This window comes from Centruroides vittatus, unplaced genomic scaffold (genome assembly GCF_030686945.1).
Source record: "Centruroides vittatus isolate TY-2023 unplaced genomic scaffold, ASM3068694v2 contig_784, whole genome shotgun sequence".
Taxonomy (NCBI): Eukaryota; Metazoa; Arthropoda; class Arachnida; order Scorpiones; family Buthidae; genus Centruroides; species Centruroides vittatus.
This window is the reverse complement of record NW_027122505.1, coordinates 574,217-592,489: the sequence shown is the minus strand read 5'-3', so window position 1 is coordinate 592,489 and position 18,273 is coordinate 574,217. Positions and strand designations below refer to the sequence as shown.

The 18,273-nt window shown below is 31.8% G+C and overlaps 1 protein-coding gene and 1 long non-coding RNA gene across 2 annotated transcripts in view; one reads left to right on the top strand and one right to left on the bottom strand.

Annotated features, from left to right (window-relative positions):
* LOC136981612 (protein O-glucosyltransferase 1-like) overlaps positions 1-9,769 on the top strand; it is a 32,513-nt gene extending 22,744 nt beyond the window's left edge. The window contains exons 9-10 of the mRNA XM_067277934.1: positions 7,500-7,576; positions 9,674-9,769. Coding sequence (XP_067134035.1) covers positions 7,500-7,576; positions 9,674-9,762 — 166 coding nt within the window. The 3' untranslated portion in view covers positions 9,763-9,769. The remainder of the gene's footprint in view (positions 1-7,499; positions 7,577-9,673) is intronic.
* Positions 9,770-16,261: 6,492 nt separating this feature from the next.
* Positions 16,262-17,127, bottom strand: LOC136981599 (uncharacterized). The gene is made up of 4 exons (XR_010881747.1): positions 17,017-17,127; positions 16,763-16,949; positions 16,556-16,694; positions 16,262-16,439 (listed from the first exon to the last, which is right to left on the bottom strand). It is a non-coding gene; the product is annotated as an uncharacterized lncRNA (long non-coding RNA).
* Between the last annotated feature and the right edge of the window lie 1,146 nt (positions 17,128-18,273).

Below are 18,273 nucleotides of genomic sequence, written 5' to 3'. Positions count from 1 at the left end.
GGAAGACGAATGTTATCAGAGGAATATCTTCATAAGAGACGAAAATAAATTCATCTGAAAAATAAATAAACCAGCAACGAGTTGCTCAACTTTCCCGGCAACATTTAAAATTTTGGTGGTCTCATCTGTTGTTGTATTTTATTTTAAGAAATTTTTATATTTTTAACTGTTATAAAATGACTAAAAGCTTAATTTTGAAGGGTAGGAATGAGTTTTATAAAAAATTGCAAATGCTAATAACGAGTAAAATCGTCATTAAATCTGACCCTACTGGAGATACGCACAATCCCCATTATCTCCCCACCCTCGACCTTTTTTCACCAAAATTTAATATCATCAATTCCCCTAATAAACAAACCTTCCTGCAGAGTTTTAGAAATTTTTGACAAAAAGCACAGGAGTTATTAAGTTTCAAACGGGGTGAACAAAATCATGCCCCCCCACACCCATACAAACATGTATACATACAGAAATTGCCACCAAATTTTTTTGAATGTCTCAACGTTTCAAGGTGTCCTAATTCCAAAAATGTAAAAATCTGGGGGACCATTTTTTGCCAGATCGCCATACTTTCCCTCTGTTATAACAGCCAGGAATGTTAAAAATAAGTGAATAAATGTGGAAGCACAGTTTAAACTATAGTAAATCACTTTTTGTATGCTCTCAAGATAATGTTTATTCACTTATATTTCTTTATTATATACATTCTCTGTTTAGGGGACATGCACGAACCTTGGCCATTTAAAAATTTGATTCGAGTTCTGTATTTGATTTGGTGTTTTGTTCTCTAATACGCTTCTATACTCGAGGATGTCTGATTGTTCATTACTTAAAATATTTTTTGTGCTTGTTTAACTGGCTTGGTGTCCTAGTGTGTTTTTTCACATTGCTTTCTTTTGTTTTTATTTTATGTTTAAAATTAAAATACAAATAAATAAATAACACACGCTTTTATTATGTTTGGGATTTATGTGCTTACTGTAAAATTTTTTATTGTATTTTGATTTTAAACACAAAATGTAAATATATAATGAGGTTAAAACTGTTTGGTATATGTCATGGTGTCTTTTTTTGTGCGCTTGTTTTCCCTAACTTTAGAACCTGGCTATGTCCCTGTATCCACCCTAACATTATGCATTACATATCATTCATCAACCCCATTAATTGTACTAAGAGATAATATTTTATTAATTATGTGCATAACATACAAAGCAGTGACATAAACAATATGGTTTGCTATGCAACACTTTTTTTTGTATTTATTTTTTGGCAAATTAGACAGCAAAAGTTATAGCTAAATCTCGGAAATTGTTGCCATTTGGCAAAAATCTACCTGTAGTTTCACCCATACATATTTGACAAATACAATCAATTGATTTAAAGACCCTAGCATTGCATAATGTTTTTGTAAACATCTCGTATCCTCTTGTAACAATTACCTGAATATCCACACAGTATATCTGCATTTTTACATAATATATGGACAACTTCTTACAGTATTCATGTAGTATGATGTTTATTCATACATCAAATGCCTTTTGTCTGTATTAGATAGTCAATTAAACATTTGGTTCAAACACAGTCACCGACAGACTTATCATTAGGGCCAAAAGTTTTCGTCAGTTTTTGGACCTAAAATCACCAATTTTTTGCCTTAAATTCGCCAAAAAAAATCGCCAGTTATTTATTTCAAAAACGAGTTAAAATGAATTACACTTAGATATTTCAAATAATCCTCACTTAATCGACTATGACGTCATCGCTCAATATTGACAAATATAATGAGAACGAATGTTTAACGTCGACTGCAACTAAAGGAGCGTATTTGCTATTAACTTTATCACTTAAATTCATATCAAAAGACGTAAATTTGATAAGATCAGGATTGCTTGACAAAACTTTTTCCAATTTTTGAGAAAATATAGGATAACCAGAAACAATTTCTTTTGCATTTTCAATTAGTTTGGCTTGTTTAGTTACACCGAGTCCTTGTTCTTCCAATGAAATTATAATATTTGATAACTTGTGAGATTACGGAGATCAAATAATTCTTTCTTGAGGTTAACTTTCTTCTTTTGCAATAGTTTCACCAAAACATTTCTAGCATTTAAATGAGATTTTTGTTTATAGTTCAAAATGAAGTGCTCAACAGCATCAAAATTATCGACATACAGTGGAACCTTGGTATACGACCTTAATCAGTTCCTGGTGTTTGGACGTATACCAAACCAACCTTTCCCATAAGAAGTAATGTAAAAATGATTAATCTGTTCTCATGTAAAAAAAAAACTCCTCTTGATATGGTATATTAATGGGGTTGTAAAATAATTGGAACACTGAGCACATTAATAAAAAAATAAATTTTATTATAGATTTTTAAAGTTATTACAGTAATAATCACAAATAATTGCTTCTGATACGCTGTCTCCAGCACATTGTTTTTCAGTTATCCAAAGCAAAAGCAATTTCTCAACATGATCTAATGTCTCCGATCTCTGTTTAGAAATTGATTTAACCTCTTTTGCAACGTTAGCAGATTTAATAATGTCTTTATCTTTCATGATTGTCCATATCGTCGTTCTTGGAATATGGTATGCAACAGTTAAATCTCGAACACGCATGCCACCTTCATATTTCTCAACATTCTCTTTTTTCGGTTCCATTGTGATTCTAGTCATTTTTTAGTTTTCTGTTGCTTTTCATTTGCCTTTTTGCAATTCATGATTAATAAAAAGTTTTACTTACAAATTAAAATCAGAAGAAATTTAACAAAGTTATAGATCGTGGCACCGTGAACGTCTAGTCTGGTCTAGTACACCGATAGTGCTACTTGTTCATAGATGGCATGTATAATTGAATTAAGTCGTATACCGAGCAAAATTTGTTTCGTCCAAACAGGACGTATTCTAAAGCAGACGTACACTGAGGTACTACTGTAGTACTTTGCAGCATTTAACCAAGCAAGACCCCCAGCAAGTGACAATTGGTTCTAGAGGAAGATTACTAACTCCAGTTGCATTCTTAAAATCATTTTGTCTTTCTCTTGACTTCACAAAAATCTTCTTCATTTCTGATAAAAGCGAATTTGTTAATTTGTACTCATTTTGAAACCTAAATGCAACATTATGTAAGGCGTGAGCGAGACGCGTGACGTGATGTACATTTAGAAAAATCAATGAATTTTTCTTAATCTTGTATTTTACTTGATCTGTCACTATTAACTTCAGTTTTGAATATTTTAAATCATTTGGCCACAATTTTCTAGACACGTTCATCATACATTCTTGTATTATAATGTTGTCAACTGTCGAGTGAAATGTCACATCAATTAACATTGATTTTGCTTTCTGCCATTCAATTTTCCTACAAGAACGTTGACCACTTTACATTGCACTTTGTCACTAGTTTCGTCAACAATGAAATAGACATCACGTCCATTAATTTCGTCCTTAATTTTTTCTCTTACTGAGTTGAAGATAGTTTTTTGATGTGCCCGCAGTGCTAAAAAAATAAATAACGCAATTAGACTTCAAATAAAATCCTATTTCAGCTAAATTATGAGCAAAATTGCAAACGGCAGCATCAATTTCAGTAAAATAAATGTTCCATTAAAAAAACTAATTACAATAAAAAAAATACCTGGAACACTTTTGATTGGCTTCTTCATATATTTCTTGAGAAACAATCTCAGTTTTTTGTTATTTAATTTTTCAAGCAGGATATCTGCACTGGTGAATGCTTCAACCATTTCTTTATCAAAATCGCTTCCATTTTCAAACAACAGTGTTTGTGACTGTAGCGTGTTATGTTTCTTATGTTTTGCACTGTTGCAATATTCCGAAAGTCATTTCTTAATTGTATCATGTTTGTAGTTGATGTGTGTAGAGCACTTAACACAGAGAATTGTTTTTTTTTTTTTTTTTTGGTGCAGAGAAATACATTGCCACCTAATTCCTTAATGACAGAATCAATTTTAAACTCAATTGACTGTTTTCTAGACATTTTTGCACGAAGCACATGGGAAACAGACGATTTTGCCGCCTATTGCCAAATTTGCCAGTTAGGGTGAAAATTGCCAATTTTCGCCAAATAAACTTAGTCATATTGACACTGGATTTTTAAATTAGTACTAATTGAAAGATGCTCATTCCAGACGAATATAGCCGAGAAATTCGCCAAAAGCGAAAATTTTCGGCTCTACTTATCATATACTAGCCTATGTTTATTCAACAATTAAACTTAGCAACGTGCAAAAGACCAGTATGCATTTCGACAACAAAAAACAATGTTGTCCTCCTCAGCTGATTTTTAATTCTACAACTCTTTCAACTGACATATAACACCATTACAAATTTTACTTTTTTACAATGTTATAATAAAAAACATGATTAAAATACCATAAGATTAACATATGTAAACTATATCCTACATACAATTTTTCAACAAAATAAAAAAGGAATTATTTTGTAAAACAAATTGTCAGCGTATTTTTTTTTTTACAACTGTCTCCAGGAAGCATACACAGACCATCTACATTCCAACATCCTTAACAACTCACTAATACAGACTGTCCACATTAATCAAAGTGTCCGTGTTAAGTTTAATTGTTGAATAAACATAAGCTAGTGAATAAGTCTGTAGTTGGTTGTGTTTGAACCAAATGTTTAATTAATTTTCTTACAGTATAGTTACCAGTCACACTACATTCACTTCTTTTCAAGAAATACAATAGGAGATCTAGCTAAAAGGATGTGAATATCCTTGTTATGGATGTATGGTATAAAAATAAATAAGTACAGTATTACAAGAATAAAGTAATTTTCCATCAAAGTTTGTTATGATAAGTTACACACATGGAAGTGAACTACACAAGCTATCATAAGTTTTAAACTAAATTTACTTAAAGAAATATGTAATTACAGTAGAGACTCGTTAATCGGAACCCCGGTAATCGGAATCGCCGGTAATCAGAATGATTTTCAGTCGGACTGTGTCGTGCCGAATTGAACGTTTTTGATACTAAATTTACTTCTAAAGTATAATTTTCATGTTTTTATATTCTTCGATATATTTATTTTGTTTGTACAAAATGCAGAAATAATTTTTAACGATACGATAGCCTCGATTATTATTATAAAAATTTTCATTAGGCTTAAAATCGACGAAAATTCAACACGAAGCGACACGCAATGGAGAAAAATTTGAACATCAGACAGGTTAATGCATTTTTTCATACATAATTGATAATCGGAACAAATCACTAATCTGAACAACCCCAGTCCCCAATTGATTCCGATCTTCGGTTCTCTACTGTATTATATCTTTTGGATATGATTACTTGCATCTCTGTTTTCAATTGTCTCATTGATCTTGATACTGTAATGTAGAGATCCCTATCATTAAGTGCTCTGCATTGTATAGGATTAAACCCTTATAAATCTTCCTTAGATTAGTGCTCCTTTATGTGAACTGCTGCTTTAAAAAAGCTGTGACTCTGTGACTGTGAAATATGTCACTCATTTAAACAGACTGTTCCGCTATACAGTGCTCTGTTAACAGGAATCTCACTGTATATAAAATATGAGGGAATATGTTGGAAAGATGGAAGAGTGCTCTCTTAAGCAAACTGCTCCATTATCCAATGCTCTGTTGAGTATTGGTTGATGGATGACTTGACTATATAATGAATAAATCTCCAATTTGTTATACATTTTTTAATTATTATAACATGTCAATTTAATGTCAGACTTAATATAAACTAGAATTTTCACTGATATTACTCTTATTCACTTACCCAATTAATGTTAACAGGCATTTATTATTGTCAGTCTTGGTTAGTTCCAAGTGATTACAATAAACAAATTCTGTGTTTCTTTAGTAAGGTGCTCCACAAAAGTATAGAACCACTGCAAATTTACTATATGAAGGTTAGGAAATTACACACAAGATTTAGCTATCTTTGTTATATTGTTCAGGATTTATGGAAACATAATTTGTCGAAACTCATAGTTTCCTATATTGCAGCAAACAATAGAAATTGTAAAAAAAAACTGATTTTAAGCACCACGAAAGTATAGAATCGACTAGTAAATGAATGCAAAAAGAATTATATACCATAAAATAGTTTAATTTAGTAATTTATTTGCACACTATCTTCACTGATAATGTCAAAAATGCAATTTGGCATGCTATCAACAAGGATTTTTTATGATTGATGATGCCTCAAGGGAGTTTTAAGCAGTGACAATTGTTTGTTTTAAATGTTCAATGTCGGCATACTGATGATTTTGGTCATAAATTTGGTCAACCAAGATCCTCCAAATGTTTTCTATAGAGTTGCAATCAGGAGAACAAAACTGGCCAATTTGTTTATTTTAAAACCACTGTTTCATATCTTGTGATGCATAGATAGATGCATTGTCCTATTGAAAAATAAGATGAATTATGTTTGTATATGTTATGTTTGTGTCTGAATCTATGTTTGTATAGCAGCATAATAATTTGTTCTCTAGAACTTGATAGTTGGCATGGTTTGTGCGACAGGTAATGAATGCCAAATCCAATTTTCTCAATGCAGGAAAAGCACCCCAAACCATAACACTCCCACCACCAAAGTTCCTTTGCAAAAAGTACTCGGCTTTTTTTGTAAATCACACCAATAGAACGCTAAATCATCTGGCCCATCCCATCTAAATTAAATTTTTTTCGTCCAAAAAGATTATCTATACGACAAAAAAATTATTTCTTGTGCTAGCACGAAAGGTCTAAACGAAACAAAAGACTTACCTTATTCGATCGAGTGGCCATATTTTTCGTAGAAAAATTGAGTTGGACAGCTTTGTGCTCAAGCTTAAGAGCATGGGCACTTCTCATTCAAGACCAAACAATGTTGTTGTTGCCATGTAAACCCTTCAAACGGTTTCTTGATGTACTTAAATACCCAAATCATCTCAAATTTTGTGTGTGGACACTGTGGAATTAGAAGCTGCATTAATAATTCATCTGCGGTCTTGCAGGGTAATCTTTGACGGACATCCACTTCTATGCTTTGGTCCATAATTTGCAGGATTTGACAAATAATGCCGAATGACCTTTTTCGAATGCTTGATGCCGTTTGCTGCTGCCCGATGACTTAAACTAGTGCTTCTTAAAGCACCAATTTGTCCTTTCTTAAAGTCTGTTAAATACGTACCACAAGGCATGATGAAAAAAAAAATACTTTCACACTTCAAACTTACAAGAAAGATGGCGGTTCTATACTTACGTGGCCTTATGTAAATTGACTTCCTTGCTATTTCGCAGTCGGCCACAAATTAGTTTCCTAAAATTATGTTCTTATAAGTTAAGTGCTGAATCACACATAAAAACATCTATTTCTATCTATTAGTGCATGTTCTGACCTTAAAAGGCCAAGTTTTCGAGCAGTTCTACACTTTTGTGGAGCACCTTATAACAATTTTTTATATTTAAAAAATAATTATTTTTTGTAATATGTATAGGGGATATAACTTCATTTGGGACCATTTACAAATGGAAGATGTATCATGCTATTGGTATGAACTTCTAAAACAATATAGTAAGTTATTAAAATATAAACCAAAGAGAAATCCTAATTATAAACAGATTCAAACAACGAAGAAAAACAAATGATTATTATTAATTTTATAAAAAATTAACAGTTTTATTTTATAAAAAGATTTATATTTTATATTTCTTGTAATATTTTTAATATAAAAATTCATGAATGATGTTATTGTTTGGAGTAAATTATTGTAATACAGTAGAGCATCGATTATCCGACCCCCGATTAACCGACTTATCGGTTAACCGACCGCGTTCTAGTCGGCAAATTCAAATGTCCGCTAGTGATGTGGCGCTACAATATTTGGTTATGTCTTGGCTACTTTAATATTATTTTTGTTAAATTTTTGCATGTTTTAGCTGGCAGCACTGGCTTGACCATAAAGGGAGGCTAGTATTTAAACCAGGCCTAATACACTATACTAATAATGTATTTTTTCATACTTTTCGGTCATCCGACTTTTTAGTTATCCGACCAACCCCAGTCCCCAATTAAGTCGGATAATCGATGCTCTACCGTATTTCTAAATTTACAACATAAATCCAATCACTAGCATGCGTACAGGTATAAAGTATAAAGAAGTTTTAAATCCGCGTCAGTTTCACAATTATGTTTTTAATTAATTTGCAAGTGATGATTTATAAAGATTATGTAATTAAAAATTATAAAATTAATCTTAAATGTTTTTATTAGCAAATTATTATTTTATTTTTATTAATAACTTAATAATAATATAGAATAATATTTTGCATCTGTAAAATTTGTAAACTAAAAAGATTTAACTTGTAAAATTATGTACTATTAAGAATGGGGATAATTTTTGTGATCCGACCAGCCTTAGATTCTTTCATTATTTTTAAATACTAATACATATTTTGGAATATCTATAAAACAGTCAAAAATAATTGTTGTACGCACTTTCGATAATTAAAACATTTATATATTGCCAGACATGTCTTTGTAAAAACTACTAAATAATTATTTAGCAAGAAATTAATGTTTTCTTATAAGTAATATGCTTATGTTTAATTCCATTGTATTTTCTATACACATAAATTATTTGTTTAGTAACAATATATTATGTACTGATTTACCTTTTAAATAGTTTATACATCTATGTAAAGTATTACAAGCTAATAACTTGGGAACATCTTGACCGATGCAAACTGCTTTCTTTCATGTTTTTTTCGTTTGAAAGGAGGTTTGTGATGATGATAAAAAGCGTCATTCCTTGCCTTCTCATACAGGAACGGGACAACTTGTAAATTTCAAGTGGATCTCTAGAGAAGAGTGTAATTTTGGATTCTGTGGATAAAGATAAGAAACTTTCATCTAAAACATTATTTTATAACTTGCATTTATTAAAAGTTATGGACAGTTGAAGCTCTGAGTTGGTTCAAATTGTTCAGTCCCTGCTCTCTGGTTGCACATTCAACTATTAAAAAAATGTATACTAAATCCGAGGAAAAAAAAATGCAGTTTGAGCAAGATGGTGCTCCACACATTTCAATACAGATACACATACCCTATTAAATCAGGAATTTGGTGACGTATAGATAGCCCGTGGAGGACTTTTTCAATGCCTCTCTTATTCACCTGATCTCACGCAGTTTATATCAACTTAAAGCTTAAACTGTTGGTAACTTTTAATAAATACAAGTTATAAAAAATGCTTTAATAAAAGTTTATTTCCTTTTTCTGTGTAGAATTTAAAAATATACACTTTTTCTCTAGAGTTCCAATTTAAAGTTTCAAAGATGTTTCCTGTTTATGAAAGTAGATAAGGAGTGACATAATGTTATTGTTACAAAGCTCCTTTGAAACCATAAAAAAATGGAATAAAAATATAATTTATATTGATCGAGTTGTTTTCGAGTTATTTGCTTGTAATACTTTACATGCCACACCTTGTATATAAGCATTTAAAGTTTTCTTCAAGTTATACTAAATATTTTTATTTTGTTTTTAATAATTGTTATTATAAAATAAATATTTATTTTATAATAAATGTATTATTTAGTTTTAATATAAAATTGAGTAAAATATTAACAATTAAATGTTGTTCTATATTTTTATATAAATGTATTGCAGAACTTCATATTGACAAATTTTTTAGGAATTGTTGTCCAGAATTTAGGATATTTACAAAATTTCAAATTTTTGAAATAATAAAAAGATAAATTATAACAGCTTTAATAACTTGGTTCTTAATTATAATTTCATTTTGAATTAAAAAATTCTATTATTTTATAATAATGCATTAGCAAGGTTGATGCCGAAGTTTTCAACACAAAGATGTGTACGTTGGACGTTTGGCGCCGCTTTCCTGTAAGCCTAGAAATTTGGCAATGGCCTTTGGAATGCCGAGCACGATTCCACTGACTTTTCAAACACCATTGACAAACTTCTAGGCTTACAGGAAAGTGGCGCCGAACGTCCGACATACATGTTTTCGCGTTGAAAACTTTGGCCTCAACCTCGCTATTATTAATTATAATTGCATGAGAATTGAAATATTTTTTCTGTTTATTTCATAATTAAACTAATAAAATTTATGAAAAAATAATTATAAATGAATTTTTTTGAGATGTAGGCTGCTTATCATCAATAAAAGATTATGCTAAAGATATATATACATATACAGTTATATCCAAAAAATAAGCATAATTGTCTAATTCTTAAATAAGAGTCCAGATATGGTTTACATAATGATTAGGATCCATAGAGAATGGGGAAGTGATATAACAGTCCCATGAACGTAATGGAAACAGACCATTTTGCAGGTAATGGTATAATGGTCTTGGCAGCATTATACTTAATGGTTGCACTGAGTTCCATGTTTTTCAAGAGCTTCCATTACTTCAAGAAGATACAGATAATAGATTTTGAAACCTGATTTGAAATGTTTCTGAAATACTGTGGGTGCAGGTTTCATTTTCTTGGTAATAATGCTTATTCACATAGGGCTAAACTTATTAATGGCTTTTTCGACAGTGAAGATATTTGCTACATGGAATGGCTAGCAAGATTTCTGAACCTAAATATCTTAGAATGTATGTGGGGATGCTCTAGCCCCAGGCCTGGCCAACCCAAATTGTTTCGTGGGCCACTTTGATCGCACGTAAAATTACGGTGGGCCACAATTTAGGCAAACATGCTTTTAAAAAAGTAAAACAAATACAAAATGAATAAGATTTTATTGTTATACCAAGAATTCGTACTCGCACTTGTGCATTATAACAATGACACATGCAAATTTTTATTTATTTAAGTGTTTTGGTGTACACGTAACGGGAAACAAAAGTTTTAATAGATATATAATATTGCTTAGCGGGCCACACAATTTAACGTAACGGGCCACGTGCGGCCCGCGGGCTGGCCAGGCCTGCTCTAGCCTTTCACTGAGAACACTCCAAGAGCTTCAAGGTGCTCTTGTTCAAGTATGGATTTTGCTTCCAGCAGAGCTGATAAACAACATTATAACCAGCATGAGAAATTTCTATTCATCATGTGTGCATGCAGAAGGGAACCACATGCCATATTAATAATTTTCTTGTGCAAAAAGATTAACAACAATGCTTAGCATCGTTTCTCATTATTTTTGGTTTGAAGTAACTTAGATTAAATTTTTTCTTAATCGTTTTGTTGCATAAAGAATACAATGCTCTGCTTGTATGTTATGTTTCATGCTGTTGTGGTCAGCAGTTCTTGAGATAGTCCAAATTATTGGTTTTGCTTATTTTTTAAACATGAGTGTATATTACAGTAAAAGAAGCTTTGATTTCTATAATCTTTAAGCATTTGTCTCTCTCCTTCAATCATTAATAATAATTCTAACACAAGTTTAATTTTCTCTTTAATTTATAAATATTATATCATTTTCTTCATATTTTGTATAAATTTTCATATAATTTTACATGTTTATTAAATTAAATTACAATTTACAATTAAAAATAATATAAGCAGCCTAAGTATTGATAAATTTAGAATATGAAATATATTTTTTTATAGAGAGGTTTACAAATTTTTAGTCTGAATATATTGTTTTTCGTTCGTGCAAGATGTCTATGTTAACAAGAATTTTATATGCAATTCAGAAAAAAATCATTTGGAATTGTAACCATTGTAAGCCAATTCTGTTATAGTTCAAGATGTTGTTATAGTTTTTTCGTCATTGTTTTTAAATACAATAATTTATTTTCAGAATCTAATAAGTTATATTGCAAATACACAAAAATAAAGTGTCCATTGGCTGAGTGATAAAACTCAGTTATGTTGTTCTATCTATATTTTTCACAAGTTTTAATGTTAAAAAAGCCATGAGAAACATAATTTTATTATTACTATATATATTAAATGTTTATATTTATAAAACACTTTCATTTCTTTCTCTTCAAAGCATTTGTTGTCTGTTCAAGTCCTTTTCATGTTTCCAGCTCGAGATTCTTTAGAGGCATTATACAATTACAGATCTGCAACAAAAATATTAGTAATAAGTAGTGAGATGAGGCTCATGGTCACTACTAGGTATACTCATGCCTTAATGCAGCATTGTCTCTGTGTTGCCTGAAGGCAAAAGGCTATCTCCATAAAAAGTGAAAATCAAGTTTGATTTTCAATTGATTTGAAGTCTGCTAAACCCTATAATTAATTTTCAACTAAACATAAATTAAAATAAATAATTAGAAATACCAGGACGAAAAATTGATATATTACAAAATTCTAATACATAGAAGTACCACATAAGTGTCTCTCTTTCGTAACGTCTGTTACACACTTGGGGAACACACAGTCCGCAGTAGAGACTAGAGAAAAAGAAAATAATAATAGATGGAAGGATAGATTCAAATATTACTTCTCACAGAAAAGGTAATTGTTGGAAAATTAGTCTTAATTTGCGAAGTGAGTAGTGTTAATAATGTATGTAGAAGCATAGATGAAGTTCGACGTAAATGGAGAGAGAGGAAGCGTTTCAAAAAGAAAAGGTTAGTAAAATTTCCATATAATTGATTATAACAATCCTGTTTATAATTTTAACGTGATTAAGAGAATAGTATGCTATACATGACGTGTACACCTTTCCAAACGATGTTTCACTTCCTTAATTAAATTAATTAAAAATAATTTTTCTCGACATTCGATACTAGAGAGGTTGCGGCCGATGTTTTCAACGTGAAAACGTATACGTCGGACGTTCAGCGCCGCTGTCCTGTAAGCCTAGAAGTTTGACAATGGCGTTTGGAACGTCGAGCTCGACGTTCCAAACGCCATTGTCAAACTTCTAGGCTTACAGGACAGCGGCGCTGAACGTCCGACGTATACGTTTTCACGTTGAAAACATCGGCCGCAACCTCTCTAGTATCAGATTAATTCGGTTAACGAAATGTCTTCGATCGACAGACGAAAACTAAATACTTATCGGCGGTCTTGAATTGTCGACTTAAAATAATCCATTATGTTGTATCGTAACGCTTTCGTAAATCCAGGCCCTGATTTATCTTAAATAGAAGTTTGATTAGTCAAAATAGAAGGGTATCGACAGCAAATATCGCACTAGTTTTTAAATAAACGTTTGGTTACATTTAGGCTTTGAATTTTATTTTTTAAATTATTATGTTATGATGTATAGCGTGCTAGGTTACAGTCCGCGTAATGTTGCAAACTTATGCGGCCCGAGAAAAAGAAAAGTTAAGTATGGCTGGTTTAGAAGGCATTTCTGATCTCAAAAGAAAGGTTACCACTTTAATTTACTGAAAGTTCTGGCTTTAAGCCTGTTGTGAAGAAAGCTTTACCATCATATAAGGTTTCAGACACAAACACAAAGATTGTACAGTACTTATCGTGGAAATCCGTTGACTTTCGCGATAAGTACTATACAATGTCTTAGAGGGAACTATAAAAGCTAAGCATCAAGAAGCCGAGTAGCTTCTTATCATTACTGACGTATGTATAGGCACTCTGGGCAATTGCTCGGGTCCCACTGCTCCTATCTAAGTATTGTTTTATGAGTAGTCCTAAGCAATGGAGTGTGGAAAAGGCTTTACTGATGATTTTATTTTCTTAGTAGTAAGGCTTCTTAGCTTTAGATAAGTAGTACAGTAGAGACTCGTTAATCGGAACCCTGGTAATCGGATTCGCCGGTAATCGGAACGATTTTCAGTCGGACTGTGTCGTGCCGAATCGAACGTTTTTGATACTAGATTTACTTCTAAAGTATAATTTTTATGATTTTATATTCTTCAATATATTTATTTTGTTTGTACAAAATAAAGAAATAATTTTTAACGATACGATAGCCTCGATTATTATTATAAAAATTTTCGTTAGGCTTAAAATAGACGAAAATTCAACACGAAGCGACACGCAACGGAGAAAACTTTGAACATCGGACAGGTTAATATATTTATTCGTACATAATCGGTAATCGGAACAAATCACTAATCTGAACAACCCCAGTCCCCAATTGATTCCGATTTTCGGTTCTCTACTGTAATTTTTATTTTCCAATATTTTTAGTGCACATGTTAATAATTAAAAAAAAAAATTCTTATAAATATCTGGGGAACTCTTGGAGGTTAGTTACGGAACCCTTTAAATACAGGTTGAATATTAAGTAGTGAAATAAACCAAGACTCGAATAAAATAAGTACGAGCTAAATAACAGTTTAGTTGTTTACATATTAGGACAAATTTCCGAAGATTTAAGAGAGATGATTTCATTCAAGAAATATTTCACTTCTGTGTTTAAATTGATAAAAAGAAAGTCAAAAGTCTGTTGAAGTTTCCGAATCTTTGATCTAAAATGTAAACATCGAAAAAAAAAATACTTAAATTGCAATTATAATAAATAATTATTTATTTAAGATATAAATATTTTTCCCTAACAAATCAGTCAATTGGCTCGAATATTATAACAAAGATAATTGTAAACAGGACTTTATTTTAAAGACGATTTTTTTGTGAATTTAAAAAAAACTCTTCAAAGAATTTCAAAATAAACGTGCACAACTTTCTCTACTAAATGAAAATTGTCATTAGAGAACTATTTTCCTTACATTTTTTTTTTTTTTTTAATTTAAGATGGGTTAATGAAATCTCTGTACCATTTTTGGGTGTACTATAGATTACCACCTATGGAATTTCAAGACTTTGATTATATATTTGAACTCATGGGACCGAGACGAGTTCAACGGTACCCTATTTTTGGACCGGAGACGAAAAATAAAAAAAGTTATCATACTTTTTTAATGCTCTCACGAAGACGGCACCATAGTTGCTAGTACTGCCATCTTGCGGTAAAGTCTGCAAACCATGACGTCGGACTACGGTCATCTCCAGTAGGGTTAAACACGCGATACGAGAGCGACGTGACTTCCGATCATCGAGCGATCGGCATTTCGGTTAATGTTACTTATGGCAGCGAACATGGCGACCGTTCCCACTGTTCGTGCTCCCGACTGACCTCCCGGAGGGGAGCCGCCGGCAGGCCGCTATGTGCTAAACGTCACTAGTTATTGATTCACGGTAGTTCTTGAACAAAGTTAAAAAAAGGGGGGAAACGTCTACTAAAGGCAATTTTAACGGCAAGCGACGCGACTCCCGATCGCGATAGCGAGGACGACTTAGCGGAGAGAGCGACGCGACTCCCTATTATCGCGCGATCGCTTGAGTTCAGATATATACTCAAAGGCCCGAAATTCCATAGGTGGTAATCTATAGTATCCCCCGATTTTTCATTTAACATTTCTTATAAAAGAAAATTTTACAGTTATCCACAAGTTTCCAGAACGTGTTTTTGAATTCTCCGCAAGAGAACGTATGTCTTGGCAGCTATTAAGATACTGCTAGTTTTTAGTGGTCTGCAATTTTTAGTTTTTCATTGGTGGCATGCCTTATGAAACCAGTTCAGGTAGATATTGTGCAGTGTTTGGCTGCCATAATGGCCAGAGCGTTCTTTATAAGTGGTTTGAAGCTGTATGCGATGTAGACGAAAATATGGTGCATCGAGATTGTCCGTGCCAGTTACATTCATTTCCACATGATGAAAATTTAAGAAGACAATGGGTAACCAGCCGTACATGTACAGATAAATAACTTTGCCACCATAAGACACAAGATAATTACTTGCAGATAAGATTTGTGATGGCTCTACATTTGTCTTAAGGACACAAGTGTTTTGTGACCATTTATTAATTAATTAAAACTTCACCTATTTTACTACTTGAAAAATTATAATAATTAGCGTTATGAACGAATTTATATTAGTATTTTCAATTCTATAGTTCTGCAGTTCCGTAATTCTTGCAGTATCTTAATAGCTGTGCGATGGTGGCAGTACAGTACGACGAAAAATACATGAACCTTCTTTGGGTTTTTGTGGATACACGAAGAGAATTTGGCATAAATTTTATTTATATACAGTAAAACCTGTCTAAAGCGGAACCTTAATAAAACGGAAAAATTCTTAGGAACGCGGTGATTTTCTGTGTTAAAAAAACCTTCTAAACCGGAAAAATATTCGGTACCTACGAGTCCGGCTTACACAGGTTTTACTGTATAAACAAAATTTCTGTCCTATCTAATTTAAGAATTAAATAATAAAGTATAAATAAAGAAACTATTCATTGAATTTATGACCTTTATTAATTTATTACAGGTGAATAACTACATAAATATTGTAAAAAATACATAAATTTTTGATTGATTCTTTGTTTTATGGCGTGCTATACAGGAAATCTTTAAAGTTCATTTGTATCCTTTAATAGATTACCGGAATATTTTTAGCTTTAATGCATCCTATTAGCTTTCCTGAAGGATCATACGCTTTAATTCGGACAGTTACTTTAATACTCGTAAACTATATTAAAAAACAATATGTATTGAAGCAATCACGATTAAAAGCATGCAGACAAGCACGCGCATAATTTTATCTACAAACAATTAATACTATATAAATAGATTGGTACACGTTACCCAAATTGGCGATGCTGGTATTTTAGTTACAAAGTTACGGATTTTATAATATCCAGGATGAAATGGGCATTCTTTGCAGGGATGGCCATCAACAAAGCATATTATTTTTCCTTGGCTCGCAAGTTTGCAGATATCGAAGCTGTTAATAAGGAAATGAGTCAAAATTTCAAATTATATTGATTATATTAACAGAAAGAGAATACTCACCAAAGCAGTTTGTTGTTATAACAAGAATAGGTAAGAAAATAGTAACTGACACTGACTTCTATTTTGGTACCTTCTTCTACTTTCATCAAAGATAACGCATCGAATCCTAAAGTTATATTAGTTCCAGCTTTTATAGGGAGTCGTTTGATGTTTACGTTACTTAGAGAGAAATCATGTGCAGTAGTATCTATAATTTCTCTAAATTCATAAATATATCACTGAAAATAATAATAATAATGTACAGATCTACTTACAACAGTCTTGTAAATCAAGTTTCGATGCCTGAATCGATGAGGATGATGCGAAGATTAAAGGGACTAAAATAATATATATCATGTTTTATTATTTTAAATAATGTTAATGACAGAATTTTGCTGTAGCAATTAAAGGATTTATCTTTGGAAAGGTTTGTTTAAAATATCGCTATTCAGCAATAATTGAAGTTTTATGATGACGTTTCATATAATAGTTCATTAATCGACAAATAATAAGGAAGTAGTTTGGAAGATGATATAGGCCTGTAGTTTCTTCTATACTTCGTAAGTGTATATATATATCATTCAGACTTAATTACTAATAATTTAAAGAATTTGCATGTTTTAACAATAAATTAAGCGTACAAAGTTATGATTTTAGACACATGGAGCTTAGATTATAGAATTATATACATAATTTTGATTCCTTGTTAAAAGGATTAAAAATTAGATTATGAAAAATTTCATTTAGAATAAACAAAAAGCGTTTGTTCATAAACCACGTGTCCTGTTTTAGTCAACGTCTGGACACGAACTTTACCTTACTCATGGAGCCGCCATTTTGGGGCATTTTGATTAGTGCAGGTTTTAAACAAACTTGCATGAGAACTTAGTTTTATATGACATTAAACAAATATTACATGAAACCAGTGGGATTCCAGTCTAATGATAATTTCGGATGATTATTCATTCATAATTTTATGTAACTTGAAAATGTTTAAAAGAAAGAGCATCCTTATCATTTGCTGTTTTGATTGAATGAAACTAATCAAATTAGTAGTTGCATTAGTTCTATCACCTATGTAGGCATTTCTGGTGCAATAATATCAAAGAAAAGTCAGAAACCATGCCTCCATATGTCACACTACGCGAGATATAGCCCTCCGAAATCCGGTCAGCCTACTTCCAGGCGCTATACAGAGTCACGCTGCTTGTTCCACTAAACCAGGCCTGGCAAACTCGTGGCCCGTCACGTTAAATTGTGTGGCCCGCTAATCGATATTATATATTTATTAAAACTTGTTTGCCGTTATGTGTGTACCAAAACAATTAAATAAATGAAAATTTGCCTGTGTCTTTGTTATAATGCGCAAGTGCGAGTACGAACTCTTGGTATAAAAACAAAATCTTGCTCATTTTATATTTGTTTTACTATTTTAAAAAACATGTTTGCCTAAATCGTGGCCCACCGTAATGTTACGCGTGCCCGCGAAACAATTTGGGTTGGCCAGGCCTGCACTAAACCTATCGCGTGTT